Source organism: Saimiri boliviensis, chromosome 17, assembly GCF_048565385.1.
Source record: "Saimiri boliviensis isolate mSaiBol1 chromosome 17, mSaiBol1.pri, whole genome shotgun sequence".
NCBI lineage: Eukaryota > Metazoa > Chordata > Mammalia > Primates > Cebidae > Saimiri > Saimiri boliviensis.
In genome coordinates this window covers 6,085,065-6,106,412 of record NC_133465.1, presented here as the reverse complement: position 1 = coordinate 6,106,412, position 21,348 = coordinate 6,085,065, and the positions used below count along the sequence as shown (strand labels likewise).

The 21,348-nt window shown below is 40.7% G+C and overlaps 1 protein-coding gene and 1 non-coding gene across 2 annotated transcripts in view; both read left to right on the top strand.

Moving 5' to 3' along the window:
• PPM1E (protein phosphatase, Mg2+/Mn2+ dependent 1E) overlaps window positions 1-20,905 on the top strand; it is a 252,589-nt gene extending 231,684 nt beyond the window's left edge. The window contains exons 3-7 of the mRNA XM_039477048.2: window positions 1,368-1,567; window positions 5,977-6,165; window positions 9,252-9,395; window positions 10,280-10,373; window positions 17,297-20,905. Coding sequence (XP_039332982.2) covers window positions 1,368-1,567; window positions 5,977-6,165; window positions 9,252-9,395; window positions 10,280-10,373; window positions 17,297-18,354 — 1,685 coding nt within the window. The 3' untranslated portion in view covers window positions 18,355-20,905. The remainder of the gene's footprint in view (window positions 1-1,367; window positions 1,568-5,976; window positions 6,166-9,251; window positions 9,396-10,279; window positions 10,374-17,296) is intronic.
• LOC120366939 (U4 spliceosomal RNA) lies at window positions 8,842-8,982 on the top strand. Its single transcript, XR_005581453.1, has one exon. It is a non-coding gene; the product is annotated as a U4 spliceosomal RNA (small nuclear RNA).
• Window positions 20,906-21,348: the final 443 nt, after the last annotated feature.

Here is a 21,348-nt window from a genome sequence, read left to right as displayed (position 1 = left end):
GGCCTGAGAGAACCTAATCTCTCTTTGGTATTTCAGTAGCTCAGCTTAAGTGGAGGACACCTTGAATGGAGGGTTCAGTGATAGGAAATACAATCTCTTCAGTACCATTCAGTGTTGGCTTAAAAGACTTACAGCACATCCGCCCATCTACTGAGGGTACCTGTCTGCCTCAGAAGTCAGCTCACCAGTTCTAGCCAGTAGGTGAAGTCGCAGACAGAGGTGAAACAGTAGGATTAGGTCCAAGAGTTCTGTGGGTATTGCTTCTCTGGTTGCTCTCTCTCTTTTTCTATCTAAGGTCACACGACTAGGCAGAGTTTAGGTACCTTTTTCCTTAGAGTAATATAAAAGTTTTAACTCATTTGCTAACCTATTGGCTAAATTATTTAAACTACTGCCTAAAACTTTAATCAACAAATACATTAAACAGAAAAGACAGGCTGAGCATGGCGGCTTATGCCTGTCATCCCAGCACTTCGGGATGCCAAGACGGGTGGATCACCTGAGGTCAGGAATTCAAGACCAGCCTGGCCAACATGGTGAAACTTCATCTCTACTAAAAATACAAAAAATTAGCCAGGTGTAGTGGCGGGCACCTGTGATCCAGCTACTCAGGAGGCTGAGGCAGGAGAATCACTTGAACCCAGGAGGCCGAGGTTGCAGTGAGCCGAGATCACACTATTGCACTCCAGCCTGGGCAACAAGAGTGAAACTCTGTCTTAATTTAAAAAAAAAGAAAAAAGAAAAAAAAAATACACACAAACACACACACAAATACACAATTTAGTTACAAATGATGTTCATTTATAGGAGAAAAAAGGGTATTGGATATAAAGGAAGAAGTCAGGAAGACAGAGAACGAAGACAAATGGTAAGCAAGGTAAACCCTTCTTATTTCTGTAGTTCGTGAGCTGTTTTCGTGGGCCTTCCATATCCCAGTAAACACTGTGTATATCCAGCTAATTGGACTATGGAAGCAGTGTTAATCACTACGTATTTTTCTAAGCATGGCTCTCCAGGTGATAACCATAGCAGACAACCAAAAAGAAACTGGTGCTGGGAACTAGGGAACAGTGTGGCAAGAGCACTTCTTCGGCTGGAAGTCAGGCCAGGAATAGGTCCAGCCCTGGCCAAAAGTTTTCTCCTCATAACAAGAATATTTAGTGGCAGCTGCAGGCTGATGATTTTCTACTAGATAGGTTGTGATTTTCTCTCTTCAGAAGCAACATTTCATTTTTCTTGAGAAGGATGAGTTTCTTCTATTAAGGAGGAACTTGATTAAGGTGACCTACTTCTGTCTTTACCAAGCAGAGAAGTGAAAAGCAGTTTTACAAGGCTCTTCATTGGGGGTTTCTGTGTTTCTTTCACAGAGATTGAGACAGTGAAATTGGCCCGTTCTGTCTTCAGTAAACTACACGAGATTTGCTGCAGCTGGGTGAAAGACTTCCCCCTCCGCAGGAGACCCCAGCTTTATTATGAGACATCAATCCATGCCATCAAAAACATGCGCAGGAAAATGGAGGACAAACATGTCTGCATTCCTGACTTTAATATGCTCTTCAACCTAGAGGTAAAGGGCACTTATGGAGAGTCAGTGAGATTTTAAAAACAAAACAAAACAAACACCTTCATGGTTCTGTTAGAAAAGGAGAATTTCTGATATATTTATAATTGTATCTCTGGTAGATTAGAGTAGGGCTAAATGCAAAGTGGCACAAATTTGCAACGGAAAGGGAACTATTTTATGTTCTTTGAATAGGTAATGCATTCACATGGTTCAAAATTGGGAAAATAAAAATGTCTTTCTTATCCTTGTCTCCCAGAGATACTCACTTCCCTTCCATGAAGGCAAGGAAGTCAGTCTTTTGCATCACCTTCCAGAGCTATTCTATAAACATATAAGCAAAAAAGAAAATGATTAGGCTGGGCACGGTAGCTCACGCCTGTAATCCAGCACTTTGGGAGGCGAATGCAGCAAGATTGCTTGAGACCAGGAGTTTGAGACCAGCCTGGGTGACAGACATAGTGAGACTGTCTCTTAAAAAAGAAAAAGAAGGCCGGGCATGGTGGCTCACACCTGTAATCCAAGCACTTTGGAGGCCAAGGCAGGCAGATCACCTGAGGTCGGGAGTTCAAGACCAGCCTGACCAACATGGTGAGATCCTGTCTTTAAAAAAAAAAAGAAAAAGAAAAAAGAAAATACTATTTTAAAAAATTATATCTCAATAAAGCTGTTTTGTAACAGCAGCAGCAGCAGCAGCTATTTCTATAGCATAATCAAATGGGGTATTAAGTTCTCACATTACTATGATGCTGAAGCAACACAAACATAAAAGAAAAATGTAAGGCTGATGCAGTTTTTTTATTTCATGTGATTTTCTTTTTAAAATCTTGGTCTCTGAGATAGGAAAGTAGCTGGAATTATATTTCATGAATCTCTGTGTCTGACAGATTGGATCCATATGAGCCTTGGCAGCTTAATAACTATTTTCTTGTTATCTTTTCTTTTTCTATTAAATGTATTACGTTAATACAAACAGAAGTAGGTTTGTTTCCTTTGCCTGTCACTTGCCTCTTTTCTTCCCTCAAGTCCGTAACTTAAAAATTACAATGTGGAGCCGGGCGCGGTGGCTCAAGCCTGTAATCCCAGCACTTTGGGAGGCCGAGGCGGGTGGATCACAAGGTCGAGAGATCGAGACCAACCTGGTCAACGTGGTGAAACCCCGTCTCTACTAAAAATACAAAAAATTAGCTGGGCATGGTGGCGCGTGCCTGTAATCCCAGCTACTCAGGAGGCTGAGGCAGGAGAATTGCCTGAACCCAGGAGGCGGAGGTTGCGGTGAGCCGAGATTGCGCCATTGCACTCCAGCCTGGGTAACAAGAGCGAAACTCCGTCTCAAAAAAAAAAAAAAAAAAAAAATTACAATGTGGTAATTTATACAAAGCACAATATTTCCTCTATTTGGCAGCAAAATTTAAATTTTAATTTTAGTTGACTGTCAAGGTCAAATCAGCAATGATGGCAGGTTGGTAATTGGTGCTTATGTTATATGTTATGATAGATCAGCTGATGTCTTTGTTTCCAGTACCATGGCCATGCAAATATAACACAGAAGGATTGTGTGATAATCCTTATATCACTATACCTACTTGAAGATTATACTCATATTTGTGGGCATTATCGTTGTTTGTTGACTTGGTTGGTTTTTATTTTGCCTCCTAATTTCAAAATCAGCCCAAGGTCTTAACTCAGAAAGGAGCACCTTGCTATAGTGAAACACACTTTGAAAGTAATATGGGAACACATGTTTAGAACCTAATAAATTTTCACACTCTTTGATCTGGTCATTTCACTTTTAATTCTTTATTATAAGAAAATAGAAATGCAGAAAAGTCTTAGACATGTTTTGTTTGACATAAATGTTTTTTAATAACATTATTTATAATAAATTGAAAATGATCTAAATCATGAAAGGGAATGATAACTATGATATGTTCATATAAGATGCGTATTTTAAGCCATTTAAAATAACATCTTCAAATACATCTTAATGAGATGAGGAAATGCCAATAATAAAAATGACAAAAAGTAGGATATAAAATGTTATGCACATTCTGATCCTAATTTCATTTACATATATATATGTATATATAGATCTAGATATGGATATATATATAGAGACAGAAGACTGGTTATCTGTGGATGGTGGAATTATTGGTGATATTTCCTTCGTCATTAGTCTAAATTATCACACATTATTATAATAGGGAAAAATCAGTGAATGTTTTTAGTTCTTTTAAAAAGCTATACTTTTTTATTTTTTAAAGAAATAAAAAATATTCTTCCTTTTGTTGCTTCTGGTGCTATTTTGAGTTGTTTAAAAATGAGTACTGCTTGAGCAGAGATAGAAATTCTACCTGTCAGGATTATTCCTTTTTTTTTTTTTTTTTTTTTTTTTTTTGAGATGGAGTCTCACTCTGTTGCCAGGTTGGAGTGCAGTGGCACGATCTTGGCTCACTGCAACCTCCGCCTCCCAGGTTCAAGAGATTCTCCTTTCTCAGCCTCCGGAGCAGCTGGGCTACAGGCATGTGCCACCACGCCCACCTAATCTTTGTCTTTATAGTAGAGATGGGGTTTCACCATGTTGGCCAGGATGGTCTCCAACGCCTGACCTCAGGTGACCCACCTGCCTCAGACTCCCAAGTATTGAGATTACAGGCGTGAGCCACTGCGCCCAGCCAGGATTATTTCTAGAGAGTCATTTAATCTGTCTTTAATGGCGTTAAAGTTGCATAGGTTTCACAATATTTTGGTTATTCTATGGACATTTATATTTGGTACTTTGGGGAATGTAATATACCCTTTTAAAAACTTTTTCAGCCAGGTGCAGTGGCTCTTGCCTATAATCCCAGCTACCCGGGAGGCTGAGGCAGGATGATCCTTTGAGCCCAGGAATTCGAAGTTACAATGAATTATGATCATGCCACTGTACCCTAGCCCAGGTGACAGAATGAGACCCTGACTCTAAAAATAAGTAAATAATAAGAACTTTTTCAGGCTGGGCGCGGTGGCTCACACCTGTAATCCCAGCACTTTGGGAGGCTGAGGCAGGCAGATCACAAGGTCAAGAGATAGAGGCCATACTAGCCAACATAGTGAAACCCCATCTCTACTAAAAAATACAAATCGGCTGGGTGTGGTGGCATGCCCCTGTAGTTCCAGCTACTCAGGAGGCTGAAGCAGGAGAATCATTTGAACCTGGGAGGCAGAGGTTGTTGCAGTGAGCCAAGATCGCCCCTCTGCACTCCAGCCTGGCGACAGAGCGAGACTCCATCTCAAATAAATAAATTAATTAATTAAAAAGAACTTTTTCAAAGTGCAGATATACTTGTTATTTTAATAGTTCTTCCAAATCCCCATGAGACCACACCTCATCCCTGCCTAACAGATGAGAAAACTAGCACAGAATATTACATGATTCGCTTAAGAATCAATGACAGGCCTGGACTCCTCTAAGGCTCCTAGAGCCTAGGAATAAGAACTCAAAAGACTTGCAAATGAAAGTCATTACATACTGTTGCCTGAAGGGAGCTCAGGACTCAGTGCCAGTTCATTTGCCACAGATCTCTTAAGTGAGACAGAGCCGAGATTTAAACCCTTGAGCAGAAGATAAAGCAGCAAACTACTTAATGGTTGATATGGCATCTTATGATTGGGCTTTTTTTGTCAAGATAAAGCACAGGATTGGAAGATCGCCCCACCAGCAGTTACCTTTGCAAGGAAATGTGAAACTACAATCTTAGACCATGGGGTGAGGCAAAGTGGTCAGCCACACAGGGCATTTGAGCATCTGACATGGTTCAAGTTTGGTAAACTAGCTTAGAGATGATATGCTGTTTACAGTGAGAATGCAGTGTGACTGGGAATGATTTATGAAGAACGTATTATAGTTTAGAAGCATGTTTGTGCTTTCATATCTTCATATGTCTTAAACTTCAATTTAATTGCCCTTGTGCTAGAAGACCAGTTATTTTCTATTGTTCTCAGGTTCTAATTTTGCTATTAAAGAACTTTCATTTTGAAAAAAAAAAATCAATCTAGAGCTGCTTTTTTCAATTCCTTCTCATACCCTCCATATTCCCCCTCCCTCAACTTGTAACAGCAGTTTTGAGGCAAATGTATGTGGGTGGTTTCCATGGTACAAGACAACAACTTTCACGGAAAGAGAGGGTACTTCAGCTTGAGCTAATTGGGTATGACGTGTTCCAGTGTTCTGGTGTGTAAACACAGATGCCCTAATATTGCAGGTATTTCAGCAATTGATCCGGCATGTTAGAGAAGGAAAACATTTTGTCTCATTATTCCGAATGACAAATGCAGCGGAGGAGAAAGGATGGGCAACAGTGATGCCGGGAGATTGGTTCATTTGAATCATGCTATACCCAGCTCCGTTAACTGTTCTGTGTTTCTGTTGACAGGACCAGGAAGAACAAGCTTACTTTGCAGTGTTTGATGGTCATGGGGGAGTTGATGCTGCCATTTACGCCTCCATTCACCTCCACGTTAACTTAGTCCGCCAGGAGATGTTCCCCCATGATCCTGCTGAGGCCCTGTGCAGGGCCTTCCGGGTCACTGATGAGCGGTTTGTACAGAAAGCAGCCAGGGAGGTATGCCCCTTTCTCACAAATTCCAGCTGGAATTGCACTAGCTGAGCTTAACTTAGTCTGTGTGGTTAAAGGGCTATTTAGATTTTCTCTTCCGGGGCAGACATTATCCAAATTGTATTCTTGACTCATAGTATTGGATTCTGTTGTAGTTCTAATTGCCTTCTCAGGAAGTTTCAGGGGGTACAATGATGTGCTATATAGAAAGTCTCAAGCTGTAATTTTCTGGATTCATTTCTGTAATAATTGCTGGATTTGGCAGGTGAGTTTCATCTTTCTTTTATTCACCATTGCTTGTCAGGTTCACACCAGGACCATCTCTCTAAGCAGACTCTTGCTGACAAGATCTGGATATGGTGAATAAAACAATGGTCTAAAAAGGAAACAGAAACTGGGATTACTTCCATACATTTGGTTCTAAATGGGTAGGCAGTGTTTTGCTGTGTATCTCTTGAGGGAAAATTCTCTCGGAGAAGGTGAATCCTTAGATGATCCTTGAGCTGATTTTTCTCCTACTGGCAGAAAAGTCAGAGCTCCTGTCCTACATTGCTAAGGTTAATCAGACCTAAGTTTTTTACTTTGAATGAATGGCAAGGGCTCTGTATTAAGGTCTAAAGGTTAAAAAAAGTAATTATCATTCTGGGTATTGGTACATAATTTACTACAGTATAATTAACTATAGTATTCTATATTGGTTTTGTAACAAGGGGTGAATAGAAAGAAAATGATTTTTAATTTTTAAAAGTAATTACAGAAATAGATACAGACAGAAAATAAGACTCATGCCCTGTGACTTAAACATTAACTTTTTTTTTTTGAAATGGCGTCTCAGTCTGTCGCCAGGCGGGAGTGTGGTGGTGCAATCTTAGCTTACTGCAACCTCCGCTTCCTGGGTTCAAGTGATTCTCCTGCCTCAATCTCCTGAGTAGCTGGGACTACAGGTGCGCGTCACCACGCCCAGCTAATTTTTTGTGTTTAGTAGAGACAGGGTTTCACCATGTTGGCCAGGATGGAAACATTAACTCTTTTTAAAATGGGCTTGGAGGCCAGGTGTGGTGGCTCATGCCTGTAATCCCAGCACTTTGGGAGGCTGAGGTGGGCGGATCACAAAGTGAGAAGTTCAAGACCAGCCTGGCCAACATGGTGAAACCCCGTCTCTACTAAAAATACAAAAAGTTAGCTGAGTGTGATGGCCAGTAGTCCCAGCTGCTCAGGTGGCTGAGGCAGGAGAATCACTTGAACCCAAGAGGTGGAGGTTGTAGTAAGCCGAGATTGCGCCACTGCACTCCAGCCTGACTGACAGAGTGAGACTCTGTCTTAAAAAAAAGAAAAAGGGCTTGGAAAGATCAGGGTAATCATTTAATCCATGTTTTTGATAGCATAGTTAATGCTACCAGCAATAATGGGGCTTGGAATTAATAAAACAATAATTCAGACCTATTTAGTATTATGAAAGAGAATTATTTTTTATCTCTCCCCTCCCCTAAGTTTGGATTAATATGCAAATCCAGCAGTAACCAGTAGAGTCCACACAAAGAGATGGGGCTGGAGAATAAAGCCGCGCTTGACCTCAGAGCTCCCAGTCTCTCGAGGACCTGCATTCTGCTTGGCTCTGCCTCTCTTGAAGCTGTGGGCTTTCATCATCTGAGTTGAGGACAAGAGCGGGCCCCTGAGAGGTGACCTGTAATCACCAGTGTTGAACAAAGAAAATCACTGTGTCTTCTTCTGTTCTTTTTTCTCTGTCGTCTCAAAATTATGGGCTTTTTTTCTGATCATGTTTACCTCATTTGTTTCGTCAGTGACCCTGGTGGCTCTCAGTTCTGCCAATAGTTCTGAATAATATAGGTTTGTCTCAGCAGCCCCCTTTTTCCTCCTTATGCTTCCATGTGCTGCTAACTGCTGGGAAGAAAGCAGCTATTCCTGTTGTGAAGCAGCCCTGCCTCCTGTTCTCTCCAGGGCATATGCACTAAAGTGTCTTTATCATGTGTTCTAGGGGGCTGAGTTTTTGAACATTCTGTGTGGGAAGACATTTTATTGGTGGGTGAGGATTTATAACAAACTTTCCCTATATAGGGAAAATGAGAAGTTGTTTTTCTCATTGGATACAAGAGGCCTTTTACCACCCCTGACGCATTGGTTCTAATTTAGGCCAGGTCCTTAGTAACAGAAAGTCATGCTTGTTTGGTGGTGACTCATGTCAAATGGGGATGTCATTTTCGTATAGTAGGATCAAGAGCTTTAAGTACAGTGGTAGCTACTGCAGTGAGATTCCAAGCTGTTCGTTCTTTATACAGTGTTCCAAAAGCAAAGGCCCCTAAAAATGTTGGTAGGGAGGATATTTTTTAAAAGTACAAGCATCTTAGTACTCCAGGGAACGTAAGCTGTCTCTTGGCTCCTTAACTTAATTTCCAGAGATTAGAGCACTTGTTGTGTGCCCGTCAGATGTTTTATGTATCATTTGGTACAATTAGGATTCTACCACTGAGCAAATAGGATGTCAGTAATGAAATGGAGAGCGGAATATAGATATTTTTACTCTGAGGATTTGTATAGGGGATTTGGTGCTTGACTGGGAGGAAAAAGAATTTCCATTTTGTTTTATGTACTAATCAGTTACCTGCCCTTGGGCAAGTCACATAACCTGCCATAGTTTTCTTATTGGTATTTAAAGTGGAATTAAGCTTTGCACAGTGGCCGTATCGTAGCCAATGAGGTTTATCTGAGGTGCAGTTATTGCTAATTGAAAACTTTTCCCAATACCCCTCCGTGACAGCTTGCAACACAGTCAGCACTGGCAATTTTTGACAGTCTCTATGGAGACTGATTATAAAAAAAATAAAGTGGAATTAATAATCATCCCCACCTTGCATATCACAGATCAGGTGGACTTATATGTGTATATACACATAAATAAATATATGTATGTAAAAATGCATTGAGACATATGAATTATTGTGTACTTGTGAAATTCCATTATCAATAGTGTAGCTCCCAGCTGAAAAGCTTACATTTGTTATAAAGTGCTTCTCAGTAAAAATATAGTATCTCTTTCTTTTCGCTGAATGTGGTTTTATTTAAACTATTTTCAGAGCTTAAGATGTGGGACCACAGGAGTGGTGACTTTCATCAGAGGCAACATGCTACACGTGGCCTGGGTGGGTGATTCCCAGGTTATGCTTGTGAGAAAGGGCCAAGCTGTTGAACTAATGAAGCCACACAAACCTGACAGAGAGGTAAGTATGGTCTGTTTTAATAGAGCCCATGCTCTAGTTATTAGTTTAGATTTTCTAGTTATTGATTAGGTAGGATTGACTTAATTTTTTTTTTTTTTTTTGAGACGGAGTTTCGCTCTTGTTGCCCATGCTGGAGTGCAATGGTGCAATCTTGGCTCACTGCACCCTCCGCCTCCCAGGTTCAAGCGATTCTCTTGCCTCACCCTCCCTAGTAGCTGGGATTACAGGCACACGCCACCATGCCTGGGTAATTTTTGTATTTTTAGTAGAGACATGGTTTCACCATGTTGGCCAGGCTGGTCTTGAACTTCTGACCTCAGGTGATCCACCCGCCTTGGCCTCCCAAAGTGCTGGGATTATAGGCGCAGCTACCACACCTGGCCAGGATTCATTTAATAATAATTATTATTTCTTGAGATGAAGTCTCACTCTGTCACCCAAGCTGGAGTATAGTGGTGCAATCTTGGCTCACTGTAACCTCCAACTCCCTGGTTCAAGCGATTCTCCTACCTCAACTTTCTGAGTAGCTGGGATTACAGGCGCCTGCCATTATGCCCAGCTAATTTTTTCTATTTTTAGTAGAGATGGGGTTTCACCATATTGGCCAGGCTAGTCTCGAACTCCAGACCTCGTGATTTACCTGCCTTGGCCTCCCAAAGTGATGAGATTCCAGGTGTCAGCCACAGCGCCTGGCCACTTAATATTACAATTATTGCTACAATTACTACAGTTAGTGCTATCAGCAGCTGTGCCCACCCTCCAATGGAGAAACAAGGAGAACCTTTTCATGAGCAGATAAGTATTATATTTTTTGTTTACTGTTAAAGTAGATGAATAAATCCTGAATCCAGTTATTTGCTTCTTTTTACTGCATTGCTGTTTAGGATGAAAAGCAACGAATTGAGGCCCTCGGAGGTTGCGTAGTCTGGTTTGGTGCCTGGAGGGTGAATGGAAGTCTGTCGGTCTCCAGAGCTATTGGTAGGAAAAACAATTTTTTGTTTCTCCAAACTGTCCTCTTCTAGCTCATTGTCCTGTGTTAACTCTGATGCAGAGAACCTGAGATAATTTATATTACCAGAGTGCCTATTATTATTCTTTAAAATAATAATTGGATAATGCCTCTTTTAATAATTGGATAATGCCTGTTTTGAGTTAATTAAACCTCTATATTCATATACTTAAATTACATTACTGAAAGAGAACCATATCAAGAAATGCAGAATTTACTTTCTATGCTTTTTAAATTTTATTTTATGGAAGACTTTAATCATCAGTACACAAATCTGCTTTAAACCACAGCGATTGGGCCAGGCACAGTGGCTCTCATCTGTAATCCCAGCACTTTGGGAGGCCGAAGCAGGCAGACCGCTTGAGCCCAGGAGTTCAAGCCTGGGCAACACAGTAAGACTCCGTCTCTTTAAAAAAAATTTGTGTATCTGGGCATAGTGGCTCATGCCTGTAGTGGCTCATGCCTAGTACATGGAAGGCTGAGGCAGAAGGATTGCTTGAGTACAGGAGTTTGAGGCTGCAGTGAGCCAAGATTGTGCCACTGCACTCCAGCCTGGGCTAAGGGAGTGAGATCTGTCTCAAAACAAAAACAAAAAATCACCGTGTTCCTCATTTCATTGCATTTTGGATCAAATCAGTATTTTCCAGAGAATGAAAGCCTTTCTCCATATTTTATCCACATTTATTTTGTTTATGCCTTTAAGTTATTTCTATGAAGGGCTGGGCATGGTGGCTCACACCTGTAATCCCAGCACTTTGGGAGCCGAGGTGGTGGATCATGAGGTCAGATCAAGACCATCCTGGCCAACCTGTTGAAACTCCCATCTCTACTAAAGATACAAAAAATGAGCCAGGTGTGACACACGCCTGTAGTCCCAGCTACTCGGGAGGGTAAGGCAGGAGAATCGCTTGAACCCAGGCGGAGGGTGCAGTGAGCTGAGATTGCACCACTGCACTCCAGCCTGGGTAAAGGAGTGAGAGACTCCATCTCAAAAAAAAAAAATTATTTCAATGAATTTTAAAATGACATAAATAACAGAATAATAGGAAAAACATTGTCCTTTGTAGATGAAAACTACTTTCTATGTGTGGTACAGTAATTTGTCAGATAACCCTGGGGTTTCAAAGAACCCTATATCCCTGGGACTTAAATTTTTCAAAAGGGGAAAGTCAAACTCAGTCTAACACATAGAGATTAAACAGCTAAGTTGGCTGGACAAAAATGCAAGGGTGTAAGTTCAAAGAATTAAGCTATTTCTGTCTTTGTCTCACTTTGGGCCCTGGGTTTATTAGTTTAGGCTTCATGGCTTCAATTCCTGTTTTTAAAAAAAGAATAAATCAATATGTATACTATATGGGTGACATGTACATTGCATATATACTGCAGTTTCTTATCTGCTTCCCTAATGAAATGAAGTGATTAGACATGAGGATAACATGGATAAATGGAATTCACATCTAGTCTCAAAACTTAGTCAATCATTAACAAAAAATTCCAAAACATGAAGAAAATCTTAAAAGATTGTGCTTTCACCACTCATTTGTGTTCCTCCCACTCTTTGGGAAGTTGCTGGCAAGCTGTGAAGTGGCCCAAATATGAGCAGAAAACTGAAAGGGAAATAGAGAGCTAAAAGTCTACAAATACCTCCTGAAAAATTGAAAGCCGGCTTTACCTTAGCCTGGAGGGAGTTATTAGGAACTCTAGAATAAGACCAAAAAGGGGAAATTGCTCATTTCTAAAATAAACCCTTATATGGAATTGTTATTTTTGGTAGGGAAAATTCTTTATTATGCACATTGTAGGAGGTTTAGCAGGACTCTCCAACGCCCATTAAATGCTATCATTGAACCAGGGGACTATACTATCTGTGGAACTAATTTACATTAATGATCATTACGTGAGTGCTTGAGTGGCCAGTGAATTCGGTTGACAAATCAAACCAAACACGTATTTCTCCTCATTTGACCTGTCTTTGTAGAGGATTGAGGATCTTTTTTTCTTTTTTTTTCCTGAGATGGAGTTTCACTCTTGTTGCCTAGGCTGGAGTCCAGTGGCACGATCTCAGCTCACCACAACCTCTGTCTGCAGGGTTCAAGTGATTCTCCTGCCTCAGCTTCCTGAGTAGCCAGGATTACAGGAATGTGCCACCATGCCCGGCTGAATTTATATTTTTAGTAGAGACAGGATTTCTCCATGTTGCTCAGGCTGGTCTCAAACTCTTGACCTCAGATGATTTGCCCGCCTCAGCCTCCCAGAGTGTTGGGATTACAGGCATGAGCCATCATACCCAGCTGAGGATCATCTTTAATGCTTTATTACAGAACTAACTTTCAAGAGGATACCAGCCTCTTCTTCTAAAAGGGAAAACTAAAGCAGGGAAGAATGTCCCTTAATAAGTGACAATCTCAGAGACAAGGCTGAGCGTGGTAGCTCATGCCTGTAATCCCAACACTGTGGGAGGCCAAGGTGGGAGGATTGCTTGAGCCCAGGATTTTGAGACCAACCTGTGCAATATAGTGAGACCTCATTTCTATTTTATTAATAAAAAATAAGCAATTTAAGAGTGAATAGGCCGGGTGCGGTGGCTCAAGCCTGTAATCCCAGCACTTTGGGAGGCCGAGGCGGGTGGATCACGAGGTCAAGAGATCGAGACCATCCTGGTCAACATGGTGAAACCCCGTTTCTACTAAAAATACAAAAAAATTAGCTGGGCATGGTGGCGCGTGCCTGTAATCCCAGCTACTCGGGAGGCTGAGGCAGGAGAATTGCCTGAACCTGGGAGGCGGAGGTTGCGGTGAGCGAAGCTAAGTAGTCTGGACTTTATTTACCAGGTGAATATGCAGAGGGGACACAGCGTCGGATTTGTATTTGTAAAGATATTCGTATGAAAGCTGGGTTACAGTAGAGACAGCCCGGCTGGGAGACATTCATACAATTTGTTAGAGATGAGGAGAGCTAAAAAGGGATATGGAGGAGGGTTATCAACTGATTAGATGGATTGGTAGGTGGAAAAACCTACTAATCAACAATGTGGTGTGCAGGAATAGGCAGTAACATAAAGGAGCAAGTGTCGATTTAGTTTCTTGAGCAGTTTGATGGTGAAGGGAAGAAAGGAAATAAGTGTGGTGGCTTGAGGCAAAAGCTGACTTAGAAAAGGGTTCATTTTTATTGTTTCTATTTTTAGGATGAGGAGATTTTAGATTTCAGCATGTTTATAAGAAAAAAAGAGAGCAAGTAGAGGGGAAATTGAAAACGAGAGAGTAGAGAAGCCGGAGTCCTTCTGCGCAGGTTCAGTTAGGATGGGAAAGAGACACGTCTTGGCCTGAGAAAATGGTAGCTCATAGAGAGGAATGTCTGCAGATTAAAACAGTGTGGGGGGCAGGGGTGGAAGGGGAACTGAGACAATTCAAGCCTGATAACTTGTCTTTGAAGTAGGAAATCAGGCCATCTGCCAAAATCCAGTAGCTTAAGTGGATGAGGGAGTTGAAGAATTTGAGAAATAATTGGAAACCTCATGGAATAAAATAGGGGGTTGCAAAAGGCCAAGAAGGAGGACCTGGGCAGAGTTCAGCTCTACTTAGGAAATAAATGATACGTAAACTTTCGACAGTGTCTCCCCATGAGCCCTTCAGACTTACGATTCTAAGTTGACAGAGGCATGATATGTTTCCTAACATATGAAGAGAGGAGGTTGAAGACAAAAGGATGTTGCCATTTCTACCATCAAATGGATATTCTTGCCCTCCTACCAAATTTGGGGGCGAAATGTCATGAATTTGACACCCAACAGTAGAGCAGGTGAAAAGTCAGAACTTTGGCAGCATTTTCTCTGTGCAAATCTTTGTATGTTCTGTTCCAGACTAACAGTTGCAGTAGTCTTTTAATTGAAGCACTAAAACAAGATTTTTGGGAACAGTCTGACTCAGAACACATTTATTTTTAGAGGTGGAATTCAGAAAATAATAATGATAATCATAAACTATAATGATGATAATCATACTCAGGTAGAGTAGGGTATGGGAACTTTAGTAAACTGGTGAGGGACACTGAATCCCATATTGCGTTTTATTTCTTTTTTATTTTTAAATATCTCTTAGATTTCTGCATTTTTCTGCTTAAGTAGACTGGGTTTTAATGAGCTCTAGCAGGCTATGCAGGAACCATAGCATGGAAGTGAAGTTGATTAAATTAAAAGGATGCTTGGGAAAGATGGTTTGACTCCTGTAAGAAACAATGAATGGAGAAAAGCCTAGATATGAGTAAGGTGAGCAGGTTATACGTTTCTGAATGGAAGGTGTGAAATGAACATTTATAACATCGAAGACTAATTTCTTACCTAATAAATATACTAACCTGGGTAATTATATTAGGTAATTATTTGTTGCTCTGTGTATCTAATCATGCAACTTGCTGGACAGGGCATGTGCCCACATTGGTTCTAGCAGTTATTTACAGCGTTCCTAATGAGCTTTCTATCCTATCTGAGGATTAATTAGAGATGTAAAATGTTGGAGAGAAACTTTTTTTTTTTGAGACAGTCTCCCTCTGTCACCCAGGCTGGAGTGCAGTGGCTCGATATGGGCTCTGCAACCTCTGCCTTCTCTCTTCAAACAATTCTCCTGCTTCAGCCTCTCAAGTAGCTGGGACTTCCCGTGCATGCCACCAGGCTTGTCTGATTTTTGTATTTTCAGTAGAGACAAGGTTTCACCATGATAGCCAAGCTGGCTTCAAACTCCTGACCTCAAGGGACCCTCCCGCTTTGGCCTCCCAAAGTGCTGGGATTACAGGTATGAGTCACTACGCCTGGCCAACTTTCTTGGGTCAGAGAGAACCTATAACAGATACTAGAAATAATGAAACATAGTCATAAAACTCAAGTGAGTTTATCTTCATTTTAATCTTCCGAGTCAAAAAGTTCAGTTTCAGCGCAATGGAAAGGATAGTAATTGATGAGAGTTGTGTAGGTAACAAATAGAAGAGCTAGGACTTGGGCCCAGGCAGTCTGACTCTAGTGCTGGTGTCCTTAACCACTAAGCAATATGCCACTGCTGTATAATAAAGCCGTTTGTAAATATCTGGAGTTTATTTTTTGTTTTTATAATACTATTTAATGGTGATATATGATACCCTAGTCTAGGAATTATTGCTCATTACCCTGTGTGTATTGTTTTGTTTTGTTTTTGTAAACAAGTGAATGAGGCCAGTTGCAATGTTGCAATGGCTCATGTCTATAATCCCAGCACTTTGGGAGGCTGAGGCAGGCAGATCACCTGCGGTCAGGAGTTCGAGACCAGCCTGACCAACATGGTGAAATCCCATCTCTACTAAAAATACAAAAATTAGTTGGGCATGGTAGTATGTGCCTGTAATCCCAGCACTTTGGGAGGCCAAGATGGGCGGATGGATGCTTGAGGCCAGGAGTTTAAGACCAGCCTGGGCAACACAGGAAGACCCTGTATCTATTTTAAAAGAAAAAAAGAAAAATTAGCAGGGCATGATGGTGTGTACCTGTAGTCCCAGCTAGTTGGAAGGCTGAGGTAGGAGGATCACCTGAGCCTGGGAGAGCAAGGCTGCAGCAAACCCTGTTCACACCACTGCACAGCAGCCTGGGCGACAGAGTAAGACCCTGTCTCAAAAAAAAAAGTTAACTAGAGTCCCTTGTAGTAGTCATAAGCTATTTGGTTACCTGACAGGCTAAGGACCCTTTTCCTGCGTTCTCACAAAGTACCTAAAGGAATGTACTCAATGTAAACAATGAATGAATCTGGAAGTGCTCTGGATCTGAAAGTCCTAAGTGAACAATTATCTCAGTAGTCTAGTGATAGAAACCTAGTTTAGTGTGGGCCCAAGGTCTTCAGTCTCACTCCTACCCCAAGCACCCTGCTCTCCAACTGCAGGTTACCCCTTAATAGTCCTGTTCCCTCAGTGGAGGCAACTTCTAGTTCTGCATTGGGTGGTAACTGATTTACCCTTCAGGACCAGCTCAGATGTCATTCTGTGAAAGGATGAGTGAAGCAAGGATGAGATGTCATTCTTTCTTCTCTGAAGACAGAAAGGCCCAGAGAGCCCTCGGGTTCTCACAGTTGTTACTAAGTGGGGAAATGCACAATAACAATAAAGACAGAAGTGGGTGATGATGAGAGCATACGAAGAATATGGTAGTCTCTAAATAGAAAACAGGCCATACATTTGGTCTGTTCTCTAGAAGTCGCAGGTAAAGCACCATCAAAAAACAGAAAGCCAAGCGAGTTGGGGATCAAGAAAACTGTATTCAGCTCCCATGTGTGAGGCCTTGGGTCAGCGATATAACTCTTCCTAGCTTAAGGGAGTTAGACTTGATTTATAAAATCTCGTGTAACTCAAACCTTCCTTCATGCTCACAACATGAAGCTATTTATTGATTTCTAAACAAGAACAAAAATTGTTTAATGGAGAATGATCAAAGCTTTGGTTTCTTTCTTTGAATGTGGACTTGTTCTCAAATTTCAATTAACTCAAACCTAACCACCTGCAAAAGAACAGATCTACCACATCAACCATGTTTTCCTACATAGTGTACTGAATTTTTCAGTACATCAACAAACTTAGATCTGACATTGTTGTTACACTCAGCTAAGCCTAAATAATAGCCAGAGGCACATATTCAGAGTCTAAGCTACACAAGGACTTATGCCCGGTAACTGCAATTATTTAACTGGGAATAAGGAGTAAACAGATCTGATTACCAGAGAATTTAAGTATTTTTGTCAAAAACTATTTTAAAAATTATTTCCAGTCAATTCAGTTCACAATCCAGTAAGTTGTCATCAGAGTCATGGCATTGTTCATAAATGTTCTTAGCACACAAGGTAAAACAAAGGCTAACGATGCCCCTACCCTCTGCTTCCCACAGGAGATGCTGAACATAAGCCATATATCTGTGGGGATGCAGATTCTGCCTCTACTGTTCTGGATGGGACCGAAGACTACCTCATTCTGGCCTGTGATGGCTTCTATGACACCGTGAACCCTGATGAGGCAGTGAAAGTTGTGTCCGACCACCTGAAAGAGAATAATGGAGACAGCAGTATGGTTGCTCACAAATTAGTGGCATCAGCTCGTGATGCTGGGTCCAGTGATAACATCACGGTTATTGTGGTATTCCTGAGGGACATGAACAAAGCTGTAAATGTTAGTGAGGAATCAGATTGGACAGAGAACTCTTTTCAAGGAGGGCAAGAAGATGGTGGGGATGATAAGGAGAATCATGGAGAGTGCAAACGCCCGTGGCCTCAGCACCAGTGCTCAGCACCAGCCGATCTAGGCTATGATGGGCGTGTGGATTCATTCACTGATAGAACTAGCCTGAGCCCAGGGTCCCAAATCAACGTGCTGGAAGACCCAGGCTACCTAGATCTCACACAATTAGAAGCAAGCAAACCTCACAGTGCCCAGTTTTTGCCACCAATTGAGATGTTTGGTCCTGGTGCACCAAAGAAAGCAAATCTTATTAATGAGTTAATGATGGAGAAAAAGTCAGTTCAGTCATCATTGCCTGAATGGAGTGGTGCTGGAGAGTTTCCCGCTGCTTTCAATTTGGGTTCAACAGGGGAGCAGGTATACAGAATGGAGAGCTTGTCTCCTGTCTGTCCAGGGTTGGGAAATGAACAGTTAAAATCCCCAGGAAACAGAGTTTCTAGATTGTCTCATTTACGCCACCACTACTCAAAGAAGTGGCACAGATTTAGGTTTAATCCAAAGTTTTATTCATTTCTCTCTGCCCAAGAGCCTTCCCACAAAATAGGCACTAGCCTGTCCTCACTTACTGGAAGTGGGAAGAGAAATAGGATACGAAGTTCTCTGCCATGGAGGCAAAATAGTTGGAAAGGGTACAGTGAAAACATGAGGAAGCTCAGAGAGAGTCATGATATTCCATGCCCAGATCTTCCTTGGAGCTATAAAATAGAATAATTTTTCTTTCAAGTAGGCTAGCTAGCTCTCCCCCAATAAAAACACCACTATCAGAGTAGAAACAAGGTAGACATTTCTAAAACATGTGCTTCATTATGAATCCATGGATGGCTCAATTCTTCAATGTAAATAGATCTCTAGGAAACTCAAAGTACAGTGTTTTCAATCTAAAAAAAAGTATTGGCAGATTCACTTGCAAAATTATACAACTGGTCCCTGTGATGTGTCTCGACACCTATATACAACCCCCTTACCACCATCCCTTCATGTCACTAGTGGAGGCTTTCAAGTTAGTTATTTCAGTCAGGATATATAGTGTTGAAATCTCAATGCAGTTGGAATCTGGTCTGATGTGCCTAATATATCTATGGAAAATTTAATGCTGAATTAAATTTAGTTGGGAAATGTCCCTCAAAATCCTGGGCACTATGAAGGAACCCCCTGTCCCCTCACCTTTTTGGGTAGGTAAAAGACTAAAAGCCATATGGATTTTAACTGATAACAATGAAAGTGGTAAATTAGTGTAAAAGTCATATTCACAGACTTGTGAGGCGGTTTACAGTCAGAAAAATTTACTGATTTTTTTTCCTGTAATATAAAAGACTGAAATTTTTTTTAATTAAAAATTTCCTAGGGCTATAGTTATTTGGGAGTTTCATAACCTGTTATGGTGCTTTTGGAGGAATTTTTATTATTTAGCAATTTAGGAGACCGATGTCAACTGGTTTTAATCTATGATGCTAATGTGTTTTCCACTGTACCCTCATCTCAGGAATAAAACTGGTTTAATGGAGATGATGTCAGGTACAAATATACTATAGAGTCAAAATGCCACTTACAAAGAAAATCAAAAGCATTTATTTATATATATAGTTCAGACAGCAAGGGCATGTATTATTATAAAAAAAGTGATTTTAGAGAATAAAAAATGCTAGTTTTAACTTCTCTAAAATTATTTCCCCCATGGAAATGAAGTAATTGGCATGAGGGAGGCTGTAAGTATTGCCTAAAGTGAGCCCAGAGGCCATGAGAAAGCAGATTTCCAACAGCCAGGTCTGTTTAGTGTCCTTCTAACATGCAGCTTTACACTGCAGAGACAGGACATGTGCTTCTCATTTCAATATTTAGTTATACTGGATATTTTGAAACTGACTGCTTTTTGCTGTTTCTGCAGTTTCAAGCTAGAAGCATGTCGTCAACTAAAGAACAAATAAACTATCAGATTCATTCATTCAGTGAAGCAGTCTCTGATTCTCTGAGAGTCACGAATGTCTTGGTGTTACCCTCCCCATGTCAACTGTGGACCAGCTCGGCCAGTGCCCACGGTAGCCCTTCTGCAGTGTCTCTCACAAGGGAAGGACAGGACGCAGTGAGTGCTCTTGCTGGGAAATGTCCCTCCCTCATCATGTTTATAGGATAGTAAATGATTCCCAGGCTCATAACAGAGAACTAAAAATTCCTGCATTGTAAGACATGGATGACTGGCATATTTTGGGTACCAGTACAGCTATATCAAATAGACAAAAACAGCTTCACTTTAGCAATGATCAGATTGTTAATCTACAGATTTTATTTTTGAAAATTTGGACGTAAGTAGAGACTTTCTGTATTTGTTTTCTTTGATTTTGAAGTCATTTCTTCTTCTCAAGTCTGTGACAAATGGTTGAAAAGGAGTCAACATGTCCCCAGCTATAGCACTAGAGCCTTTTCATCATTCTGAGGCTTTGCCCCACACATGGACCTCACTCTTATCAGTCACTTTCTGAAGCCTAGATCCTGTTAACAACCCATCAGGTGCAGTGTCAGTTTCAAATCAAATTACCTAAGAAAACAAGAAGAGAGAGGCAGCAGAATATTGGTACACATTATAGTCCAAAGTGCTTAGTGAAGTAAAAAAAAAAAAAAATCTTTAAAAAATTTCTATAGTTGTCTATTAGTAATGTTTGTGATCAGAGTAAAGAAGGTAAAGGGAAAAAAACATGATAGGCTTTTTCAGTGGGGAAAAAAAAATGGCTGGACGAAACTGGGACAAAGACCCATCTTTAAGGGTCTGGATCTTGTAGGTCAGACTACACAGCAATGTTAACTCATTTCTCATGCCATTAGCTCTCTAGAAAATAAAGCGAAGTAGTTCTAGTGTGGTCGTTATAAACCAATATTGTAAAAAATAGCAACTATTCATTTGTTGACAACATGCATATTTATAGTTAAGTACCATTTGTAAGGTAAGTCCTTTAAAATCCTATAATACATACTAAAATAGTGGTTATTGGTCTGATATATGCTGCTCTTGGTTCTATAAACTAGATAAAAAGCAGTGCTTTGTGAAATGCAGTGTTATATCTTAATGCCACTGGTGATAGAAAGTAGTTCCTTTCAGTTCAAATCCTGTGCCCTTATTTGCTGCTTGCTGATGTAAGCAATAAGTAACCCTCTAATGGTATCTACACATTTCTGTAACTTGTATTTAATGATGGTGTATCTGGTGATTGTAAAAATATTAGACAGATATAAAAGTATCTATATAATATATATAAACTGTTAATGCTGAGGTAGAGTCTGTGAATTATGTGTTTTGTATTTTTATTCATTGCATAATTTAGTGGTGGTGAAAGTTCTACACCCAATCCTTAAGAGTGGCAGTATCCCTTTTTCAATTTAACGTGGTCCGCATCAATCTGTTTGCCTGCTAAACAAGTTTTGTTAGAATAGGAAAATAGTAAAACAAATACAAACAAGAGTGTAGTATTGGTTAGGGAAACAAATACAAACGAGTGTAGTACTGGTTAGGGAAACAGACTTTAGGTCACCAACTGGAGTCATTACAAACTCCTTGTACATTCACTGTGAGTTTCAAAGGGAGTCAGTCCCCAATTTAAAGGTTTCCTTTGTTCACTTTCTAGATGTGTACTTTTGAGGGATATGAGGTTAGGCAACATTACAGCACACACACTGGGGCTATTAATCCCATTTAGGTCTGTACTGAGGAGGATG